At 44.6% G+C, this 11,621-nt stretch overlaps 1 protein-coding gene across 3 annotated transcripts in view; it reads left to right on the top strand.

The window, feature by feature from the left end:
• Positions 1 to 4,803: 4,803 nt before the first annotated feature.
• The window catches only part of LOC110521873 (voltage-gated potassium channel KCNC1), a 155,933-nt gene continuing 149,115 nt past the window's right edge, over positions 4,804 to 11,621 (top strand). For 2 of the 3 annotated variants that reach the window (XM_036968949.2, XM_036968950.2), the window contains exon 1: positions 4,804 to 5,649. In XM_036968949.2, the coding sequence (XP_036824844.2) occupies positions 4,843 to 5,649 (807 nt within the window). In that variant the 5' untranslated portion in view covers positions 4,804 to 4,842. The remainder of the gene's footprint in view (positions 5,650 to 11,621) is intronic. The other variant, XM_036968947.2, reaches the window with a different exon arrangement.

The raw sequence follows: 11,621 nt of genomic DNA, 5'->3' as shown, positions 1-11,621 counted from the left end.
CATTGCCCTACCGGTGTGTCTGTGTGTACGTGTGTATGTGTGTGTGCACATGTGTTTCTTCACTATTCCTCACCTTGTCCACTATGGACCAAGCACTAACGATAACACAAGGTTTCTCATGCAGTGCCCCTTATGTTTTGCTCCATCTCATAAGTGTATGTTCACCTGCTGTCACTATAGTAACATGGACCTCTATTGAAAAGGAAACACCTCCCTGCCTCACCTCCTAACCTCCCCTCATCCCCAACGCTCTAGGCGACCAGTTTTGATAGCCTTTAGCCGCACCCTCATACTACTCCTCCTCTGTTCCGCGGGTGATGTGGAGGTAAACCCAGGCCCTGCATGTCCCCAGGCACCCTCATTTGTTGACTTCTGTGATCGAAAAAGCCTTGGTTTCATGCATTTCAACATCAGAAGCCTCCTCCCTGAGTTTGTTTTACTCACTGCTTTAGCACACTCTGCTAACCCTGATGTCCTTGCCGTGTCTGAATCCTGGCTCAGGAAGGCCACCAAAAATTATCAGCTGTGCCCTGGACACCATTTGTGAATTGATTGCCCCCCATCTAGCTTCAGAGTTTGTTCTGTTAGGTGACCTAAACTGGGATATGCTTAACACCCCGGCAGTCCTACAATCTAAGCTAGATGCCCTCAATCTCACACAAATCATCAAGGAACCCACCAGGTACAACCCTAAATCTGTAAACAAGGGCACCCTCATAGACGTCATCCTGACCAACTGGCCCTCCAAATACACCTCCGCTGTCTTCAACCAGGATCTCAGCGATCACTGCCTCATTGCCTGCATCCGCTACGGATCCGCAGTCAAACGACCACCCCTCATCACTGTCAAACGCTCCCTAAAACACTTTCTAATCAGGCAGGCCTTTCTAATCGACCTGGCCCGGGTATCCTGGAAGGACATTGACCTCATCAAGGCAGTTGAGGATGCCTGGTCATTCTTTAAAAGTAACTTCCTCACCATTTTAGATAAGCATGCTCCGTTCAAAAAATGCAGAACTAAGAACAGATATAGCCCTTGGTTCACTCCAGACCTGACTGCCCTCGACCAGCACAAAAACATCCTGTGGCGGACTGCAATAGCATCGAATAGTCCCCGCGATATGCAACTGTTCAGGGAAGTCAGGGACCAATACACGCAGTCAGTCAGGAAAGCAAAGGCCAGCTTATTCAGGCAGAAATTTGCATCCTGTAGCTCTAACTCCAAAAAGTTCTGGGACACTGTAAAGTCCATGGAGAACAAGAGCACCTCCTCCCAGCTGCCCACTGCACTGAGGCTAGGTAACACGGTCACCACCGATAAATCCATGATTATTGAAAACTTCAACAAGCATTTCTCAACGGCTGGCCATGCCTTCCTCCTGGCTACTCCAACCTCGGCCAACAGCTCCGCCCCCCACGCAGCTACTCGCCCAAGCCTCTCCAGGTTCTCCTTTACCCAAATCCAGATAGCAGATGTTCTGAAAGAGCTGCAAAACCTGGACCCGTACAAATCAGCTGGGCTTGACAATCTGGACCCTCTATTTCTGAAACTATCTGCCGCCATTGTCGCAACCCCTATTACCAGCCTGTTCAACCTCTCTTTCATATCGTCTGAGATCCCCAAGGATTGGAAAGCTGCCGCAGTCATCCCCCTCTTCAAAGGGGGAGACACCCTGGACCCAAACTGTTACAGACCTATATCCATCCTGCCCTGCCTATCTAAGGTCTTCGAAAGCCAAGTCAACAAACAGGTCACTGACCATCTCGAATCCCACCGTACCTTCTCCGCTGTGCAATCTGGTTTCCGAGCCGATCACGGGTGCACCTCAGCAACGCTCAAGGTACTAAACGATATCATAACCGCCATCGATAAAAGACAGTACTGTGCAGCCGTCTTCATCGACCTTGCCAAGGCTTTCGACTCTGTCAATCACCATATTCTTATCAGCAGACTCAGTAGCCTCAGTTTTTCTGATGACTGCCTTGCCTGGTTCACCAACTACTTTGCAGACAGAGTTCAGTGTGTCAAATCGGAGGGCATGCTGTCCGGTCCTCTGGCAGTCTCTATGGGGGTGCCACAGGGTTCAATTCTCGGGCCGACTCTTTTCTCTGTATATATCAATGATGTTGCTCTTGCTGCGGGTGATTCCCTGATCCACCTCTACGCAGATGACACCATTCTGTATACTTCCGGTCCGTCCTTGGACACTGTGCTATCTAACCTCCAAACGAGCTTCAATGCCATACAACACTCCTTCCGTGGCCTCCCACTGCTCTTAAACGCTAGTAAAACCAAATGCATGCTTTTCAACCGTTTGCTGCCTGCACCTGCACGCCCGACTAGCATCACCACCCTGGATGGTTCCGACCTAGAATATGTGGACATCTATAAGTACCTAGGTGTCTGGCTAGACTGTAAACTCTCCTTCCATACTCATATCAAACATCTCCAATCTAAAATCAAATCTAGAGTCGGCTTTCTATTCCGCAACAAAGCCTCCTTCACTCACGCCGCCAAACTTACCCTAGTAAAACTGACTCTCCTACCGATCCTCGACTTCGGCGATGTCATCTACAAAATAGCTTCCAACACTCTACTCAGCAAACTGGATGCAGTTTATCACAGTGCCATCCGTTTTGTTACTAAAGCACCTTATACCACCCACCACTGCGACCTGTATGCTCTAGTCGGCTGGCCCTCGCTACATATTCGTCGCCAGACCCACTGGCTCCAGGTCATCTACAAGTCCATGCTAGGTAAAGCTCCGCCTTATCTCAGTTCACTGGTCACGATGGCAACACCCACCCGTAGCACGCGCTCCAGCAGGTGTATCTCACTGATCATCCCTAAAGCCAACACCTCATTTGGCCTTTCCTTCCGTTCCAGTTCTCTGCTGCCTGTGACTGGAACAAATTGCAAAAATTGCTGAAGTTGGAGACTTTTATCTCCCTCACCAACTTCAAACATCTGCTATCTGAGCAGCTAACCGATCGCTGCAGCTGTACATAGTCTATCGGTAAATAGCCCACCCAATTTGACCTAACTCATCCCCATACTGTTTATATTTATTTACTTTTCTGCTCTTTTGCACACCAATATCTCTACCTGTACATGACCATCTGATCATTTATCACTCCAGTGTTAATCTGCAAAATTGTAATTATTCGCCTACCTCCTCATGCCTTTTGCACACAATGTATATAGACTCTCCTTTTTTTTCTTTTTTTTTCTAGTGTGTTATTGACTTGTTAATTAATTAATTTTTCTTTATTTTTAGTGTTTTCCACATTGTAGAATAATAGTGAAGACATCACAACTATGAAATAACACATATGGAATCATGGACCAAGTGTTAAAAAAATCTAAATATATTTTATATTTGAGATTGTTCAAAGTAGCCTTGATGACAGCTTTGCACTCTCTTGGCATTCTCTTAACCAGCTTCATGAGGTAGTCACCTGGAATGCATTTCAATTAAAATAATGATGGCTGTCGTTTCTCTTTACTTATTTGAGCTGTTCTTGCCATAATATGGACTTGATCTTTTACCAAATAGGGCTATCTTCTGTACACCACCCCTACCTTGTCACAACACAACTGTTGGCTCAAACGCATTAAGAAGGAATGAAATTCCACAAATTAACTTTTAACAAGGAACACCTGTTAAGACATGAAGGTCAGTCAATCCCTTAAGCTCTCCCCTCCTCTCCCCCATAATGGGAAAACATTCCCTTTAATTTAGTTTTTTTATAACCATTTATCTTCCTTACCGAACTTTGAAAGTTTCTTCAAATTCAGCTGCAAAAAGTGCTATGATGAACCTGGCTCTCATGAGGACTGCCACAGGAAAGGAAGACCCAGAGTTACCTCTGCTGCAGAGGACAAGTTCATTAGAGTCACCTGCCTCAGAAATTGCAGCCCAAATAAATGCTTCACAGAGTTCAAGGAACAGACACATCTCAACATCAACTGTTCAGAGGAGACTGCGTGAATCAGGCCTTCATGTTCGAATTGCTGCAAAGAAACCACTACTAAAGGACACTAATAATATGAAGAGACTTGCTTGGGCCAAGAAACATGAGCAATGGACATTAGACTGGTGGAAATCTGTCCTTTGGTCTGATGAGTCCAAATGTGAAATGTTTGGTTCTGTGAGACAGAGTAGGTGAACGGATGATCTCTGTGTGTGTGGTTCCCACCGTGAAGCATGGGGGAGGAGGTGTAATGGTGTGGGGTGTGCTTTGCTGTTGACACCGTCTGTGATTTATTTAGAATTCAAGGCACACTTAACCAGCATGGCTACCACAGCATTCTGCAGCGATACGCCATCCCATCTAGTTTGCGCTTAGTGGGAGTAGAATTAGTTTTTCAACAGGACAATAACCCAACACACCTCCAGGCTGTGTAATGGCTATTTGACCAAGAAGGAGAGTGATGGAGTGCTGCATCAAATGACCTGGCCTCCACAATCACCCGACCTCAACCCATTTGAGATGGTTTGGGATGACTTGGACGGCAGAGTAAAGGAAAAGCAGCCAACAAGTGCTCAGCATATGTGGGAACTCAAGACTGTTGGAAAAGCATTCCAGGTGAAGCTTGTTGAGATAATGTCCAGAGTGTGCAAAGCTGTCATCAATGCAAATGGTGGCTACTTTGAAGAATCTCAAATATAAAATATATTTTAATTTGTTGAACACTTTTTGGTTACTACATGACAAGTTTTGATGTATTCACTATTATTCTACAATGTAGAAAATAGTAAAAATAAAGAAACCCTTGAATGAGTAGGTGTGTCCAAACTTTTGACGGGTACTGTATGTATGGTGCACACATGTTAAGCAATGATCTATTTATATTTCAAAGATTTGACCCTCACCTGTAGATTTGACCCTCATGTTAAAAAAATCTATTCCATACTCCATCCTTCTCCACTAAATATTCTACCCCTCTCTCTTTCCCTCTCCACAGACTCCTCCTTCCCCCCTCCCCCTTGTGTTCTATCTCATTTCCTCTCCCTCCTCCTTTCTCCTATACTCAGTTCGGTTTGTGTCTCCTCTTTCAAAGGACGCAAGGGTGGGAACAAGTCGCCCAACAAAGCATGTTACAGTGCAGACATGACTTGTCCGTCAGACAGCGAGAAAATCGTAATAAACTGTGGAGGGGTGCGACACGAGACTTACCGCAGCACCCTCAAGACGTTGCCCGGTACCCGCTTATCTTGGCTTACCGATCCGGACGCGTTTAGCAACTTCGACTATGACCCCAAAATCGACGAGTTCTTCTTCGACCGCCACCCTGGCACATTCACATTCATCCTCAACTACTACCGCACAGGCAAGCTTCACTGTCCCAACGATGTGTGCGGCCCACTGTTCGAGGAGGAGCTCGCCTTCTGGGGCATCGACGAGACGGACGTGGAGGCTTGCTGCTGGATGAACTACCGTCAACACAGGGATGCCGAAGAGGCGCTGGACAGCTTCGAGCAGCCCGAGCCAGAGGAGCCGGAAGACGACCTGGAGCTGACTGCGGATGGAGAGCTCAAGAGGCTGTGCCTGCACGAAGACGGACGCAAGAGGAGCTGGTGGAGTGTGTGGCAACCCTATTTCTGGAATCTTTTTGAGGATCCGTACTCTTCCAAGAATGCCAAGGTGAGTCCTCCCTCGAGCACGATACATAGGCTACATTCTGTTGCGATGCTTGTATTGCGCGCGCGCTCTCTCTCTCTCCTTATGACATTTCCTCTTAAATGTCTATTACAGGTGCACAGGAATATTAAACTGGAATTAGAAGAGGGAGATCCCGCATAGCCTACTGCTTATTTAGGCTGTATATTGAATATCCTTGACGTATTTTATAATGGACGTCATGTGTACAGACTGCAGTCTATGAAAGTTGGCTGCTATGTCCAAAGTTATTACGATGATGAGGGATGGTGTGTTGGAATGGAGTTCATGGTGTTCTTCGCTTTGATAGTCAAGGAAAATTAGTTGGAAGAAAAAAAACCCAGTGAATGTCATTAACATCGTTTGGAATTTCCAACAAGCAACCAACTCAGACCAGTGCTGGTGTGCCTAGTAGTTGTTGCCGGTTGGAATTAGACTTTTGTGGCCTATGGTGTGTTATTTTCTCTATTTTCACAAATAATTTAATTTAGCACCACGGTACACTATTAAGTTGTGTGGGGAGACCCTCTCCCATGTACCTCGTTCCCTCACGCAGTCACTTGGTCGGTCCTCTATTCCTATAAGCTTCTCTCCTCGTCCCTCTCTCCTCCATTTTTACGCACTGTCTCCCCGTTACCACTGCGTCTCGGGCGTACCGCGTACCGCATACCCCCCCCCCCCCCCCCCCCACACACACACAAACACACGTTCCTACGCTTGATTAAATTGTTGTTCTTTGTGAACCTCTAGCTCCGTACTTCGTCGTTGTCGAGCGCATCACTCAATCTCGATTAGCGCATTATCTCTCCTCGCTCACTCTCTCGTCTTCCACAATGTCCACTCCCCCGTTGCGCATCTCTCTATGTCTCCTTGCATTTCACTCTCTCCATCTCACTTTCACCCCTCTCTTTACCTGCTCTCCATGTATCTTCACATCAATAACTTTTTCGTTTTAACAAGCCTTCTCGTGCTGCGTCCCTCTCCAGTCTAAAGGCTACCCGCGTTTTGCACACCCTGGCCGTGATTTTGGCGCATTTTAAGCAGCTAGTATTATAAACTAGTCGAGTGTCCACTTGCCTAACTCAAATAAGGTCAAACCATATTTTTTTATCGTTAATGAATGGAACCTTTGTCATGTTTTTGCCCTCCACAGAAATTACTTCATTAATTTATCACTTTTCATGCTAATCTAGACCTAATCCTTTGACCTGCTGTTTGACCAACCTACCTGTCACCAAACTACCTGTCACCATGGCACCTGTCCTTCCCGCCAATCAACGTCTCCATCTCGTCTCCCGCAGTCTCAATTTATACAAGTGAAGAGTTATTTTAGGCTTAGTTAGTTTAGGGTTTTGTTGCCAACCAACAGTTTGAATGAGTGCTTTGCTTGCCTCTATATGTTGATTGACCAATTGTCTACAGTTGCCTATCTCACTTTGCTAGTGGTGACATACACTAATGGAAAACTGTAAATGATACAGTCATTTTGTGTATTATCAACAGTAAAAGACTTTTGAAATGTTTTACTGTAGCATACTGTAAATTATGGTCAATGTGGAACATTTTTGTGAGATGGAAAAAAATAGCTTTATTTCAAATGGTACTGTAATTACAGTATTTGTTGAGGCTATATTTGTTGCACCGGCGAGTGAGAATAATGCACCAATTTCACTTGTATGTGGTTATAGTGCCCCATCAACTTAACATGTAAAGGGGAATGGCAGCAAGTCTTAAACCTTAATGCTTAAGCATTTTGCCATGTCCTTTTGGTCTGTTTTGCCCTGTGGTCGCTGACAGTTTGGAAGCCTTTGTTAAGGACTCTTAGAAGTGCAAGTGATATAAAACACAAAATATTAATTGATATGCTGTAATGTTTGTAAACACTTTACCTAGCAGCCAAACTGCTTGGACCAATCCCTTGAAATTACAGTAAAATACTGTGAAATACAAACCCCTAAACTAATTTCGTTTATTCATTCATTTATTCATTTTACGGTATTGTACTGTGTGTAATTACACAGTACTTGCTTTGATACTGTGTACTGTAATGTGAAATACAGAATTTTACTTGCCACTGAGCTGCCTGTAAGCTACTGACAAATTCACAGTAAGCCCTTTAGAGTACAGGCCTAGTCAGTGCAGTTGGCATGCCAGCTACGAGGGTGACATACAGTAGCCCTATGTCACATGTGACCCTGTAGGTATAACACCCCAGCAGGTGGTTATTCCCCCTTCCATAAACATTCAACCCTTCAACATGACAAATCATACAGCCCTTTATCTTCAGTGTTCACTGTTGTCACTGTCTTCACTGTTTTCCTTCGAGGTGATAGGCTATCTGTGTGTGAAAACAGGGACATCAACAGGCCTGCACCTGTGACAAATGAACAAAGACACATCTGTATGAGTATTCAGGAACTGTTGACTGAAATGTGTTGACTGTAGAGGATATGCAGGCCAGGCCAGGCCTGTAAACCTTCCCTGTTACAACGGCTTACTTGTGGACACCTGCACTCAAACACAAACTAACACCTTCACACGGGTGACACTAAACACATGTGGTTCCCTGGCAACAGGATATATGCTGTGCTGAATTCTGGCCCAGGCTACAATAGGCTATTACAGGTATCGGCTTGACATAGAAATATAATTAGTAGAACCAATGTGTTCTATAGAGAACACACAGACCTATTTAAGGTTTAAAGTAAGGTGTCAATAGAAGGCAACTAAGGAATTCCGCACTTGATTTAAAAATGGCATAATCATCAATGGTCTGTATAGGGCTGATTGCTTCAGTTTAAGCCTGAGATCTTTGTACATGGAGTGACAGTAGAATATTCACAGTCACACAACAGTCATTTATATCAAAAGTCGTCCTGCGGGAGCCTGTAGCTCCTTGTCCTTCTAAACGCAAGTCCTTGGTAGAATGGACATTCTATCTATGCAATGCGGTGGGTTTTTAGAGTTGTGTATCTGTTCTACCAAATCTAACTCTGAGATTAACTCACCTGATGTTCTCTTTCTGGTGTGGTGGCCCTCTACCTGACCTCCAAGGATGCTGTCTCCATGGGAACACAATACTGCAGGCTTTTGTTTCCCAGGGGTTTGTGTTAGAGGGCACAACGGGCTTAGATTCAGAGTCTACGTCCTAAAAGGCACCCTATTCCCTATAGGTGCACTTCTTTTGACCAGGGTCCTATTGGCTTTGGTCAAAAGTAGTGCACTATAGGGAAAAGGGTGCTATTTGGGACGAAGACAGTGTGGCAGTCCAGGTATAGAAGTTGCCCTCAGAAACATATCTAGGATTAGTTTACTCTCCTCCAATCCCAGCCTTATCCAATAGGAGGAGAGAATGGAAATCTAACCTTAGATCAGTGTCTAGGGCTAATGTCACCATACCCCAGAGAGAAATTACAGCTAGGTCTCTTGCCAGGCTTACTCAGCAGGTAGTGTTGCCAAGATAACCCTCCTGGTTTTGGCGTTGAATTTGACACATGTTGTCGTTTATCCCCTCAGACTATAAAGCTGAATCTTCAAATGCTTGAATACATGTAATCAATGTAAGTAGACCTAATGTCAAATTACTTTTATAATCACTTAAAATGAGTTTGTTTTTGTCATGGCAGACGGGAGAGGGTAAACACTGGATCGACCTATTGCTGATCAGTGCCCCTCTACTCTATCATCTAAAGAACTATTGAGGGGCTACTCATAGAAGTCTGTACATTATTGGGGCTAGTACTACTAATTTCATTAGATGAGGGAGTTTACAGTGTGATGTGCATGGAGAAGATTCCTGGTAAACTGAAATAACCACCCCATGATTGAGCTTTCCTGCTTTCCTGTAGGCTACGATGCAATAGGCCAACTGTGGGCTGATCCAAAACAAGCTGATGCTTCTGAATGGACTTTTTCTTTGCACTGCAGGGTTGATTAGTAACATAGTGTGCTTTATAACCAGTGGTGTAAAGTAACTAAGCAAAAAATACTTTGAAGTATCTGTACTTTACTATTTATATATGTGACAACTTTGACTTTTACTCCATTACATTCCTAAAGAAAAATATATATTAACAAAATATATTTTTTCTCCCATACATTGTCCCTGACATCCAAAAGTACTTGTTACATTTCGAATGCTCAGGCAGATCAACAATATGGTCAAATTCACACACCTATCAATATAATGCATTGTCATCCCTACTGCCTCTGATCTGGTGGACTAACTAAACACAAATACTGTGTTTGTAAATTATGTCTGAGGGTTGGAGTGTGCCCCTGGCTGTCCGCACTTGTACTTTTTTACTTTTACTCAAGTCTGACAATCGAGTATTTTTTCCACCACTGTTTATAACACAACAGAAGTTAACAGATGAGTTTGTGTTGTTTGGGATGGTCACATTTTGAACTTCATATGGCAAGACATTGTGAAGAGAATAAAGGGGGTTATCCCAAGTAGGACGTGACTTTACACCACCACACACCTTGGAGGGAAGCGGAAGCACACCCTCACCTGTGCCAATATGATTAATCCACCCAGTAGTGGCTGTACTAAATGTAACTATAGCAGGGTCGCTACCACAATAAACCTGTTGTCTCTTTCTCTCTCTTGCTTCCCCTCCTCATGCTTAATTGTCTCTAAAAATCCACATCCATTTATGGAGAGAAAGCTGTGCCATGACCCAGATTATTGTGTGTTAAAATAGTATTTTCTGTCAACTGGGCACATCAAGACAGCGTATTGACCCGGGCTGTGCCTGCATGCCTGGACCCCAGTTTGGCCTGTATGAAGAGACTGGATGTTGTAGATGCTTGTGTTGCTGTCTCTTGCAGGCTTCCTTTGTAACAGAGATGTCAACAGAGCCAGGAATGAATTACTGAAGAATGAAAGCATGGTGAATCCTTGGTTTCAAGTGGAGTGAAATCTGGCTGAATGGCATGGTTTGCCTATAAGTTAGTGAGGGCACAAGTGACCTTGCCTGCCAGGTTCCTAAAGGTTTGGAGTATAGTAAGATACCAGGGGCCTCATTTATCAAAAGGGCTTGTGCACAAAAACTACTCTAAACCTTGCGTGCGTCAGTTTTCCTGCAAAAGTTAGGTTTTTATCATTTTTTTTAACTTGATGAGAAAGTGTGCATATTGTATCTCCACACAAATCTCAGACCATGCGTATGCACACCTAGTGGTTGATCAACTGTATTGCAAGCAAAAAACATTATTTTTGGGGAAATGGAGGTGTTTGATGCAGGGGAATTATAATAATGGTAGGCTCATAAAGGCATTCAAACCTAGGCCTAATGATAAGACAGATGCATTTGCTGTTGATAAGCTTGCATATCAAATCAAATCAAATGTATTTATATAGCCCTTCTTACATCAGCTGATATCTCAGAGTGCTGTACAGAAACCCAGCCTAAAACCCCAAACAGCAAGCAATGCAGGTGTAGAAGCACGGTGGCTAGGAAAAACTCCCTAGAAAGGTCAAAACCTAGGAAGAAACCTAGAGAGGAACCAGGCAATGAGGGGTGGCCAGTCCTCTTATGGCTGTGCCGGGTGGAGATTATAACAGAACATGGCCAAGATGTTAAAATGTTCATAGATGACCAATATGGTCAAATAATAATAATCACAGTAGTTGTCGAGGGTGCAGCAAGTCAGCACCTCAGGAGTCTGGGGCGCCAACCCAGACAGGAAGATCACATCAGTGACTCAACCCACTCAAGTGACGCACCCCTCCTAGGGACGGCATGAAAGAGCACCAGTAAGCCAGTGACTCAGCCCCTGTAATAGGGTTAGAGGCAGAGAATCCCAATGGAGAGAGGGGAACCGGCCAGGCAGAGACAGCAAAGGCGGTTCGTTCCGCCAGAGCCTTTCCGTTCACCTTCACACTCCTGGGCCAGACTACACTCAAACATATGACCCACTGAAGAGATGGGTCTTTAGTAAAGACTTAAAGG

This window comes from Oncorhynchus mykiss, chromosome 4 (genome assembly GCF_057628025.1).
Source record: "Oncorhynchus mykiss isolate SJ-2025 chromosome 4, ASM5762802v1, whole genome shotgun sequence".
Classification (NCBI taxonomy): Eukaryota; Metazoa; Chordata; class Actinopteri; order Salmoniformes; family Salmonidae; genus Oncorhynchus; species Oncorhynchus mykiss.
The sequence above is the reverse complement of the archived record's forward strand: the minus strand, read 5'-3'. Positions and strand labels throughout refer to the sequence as shown.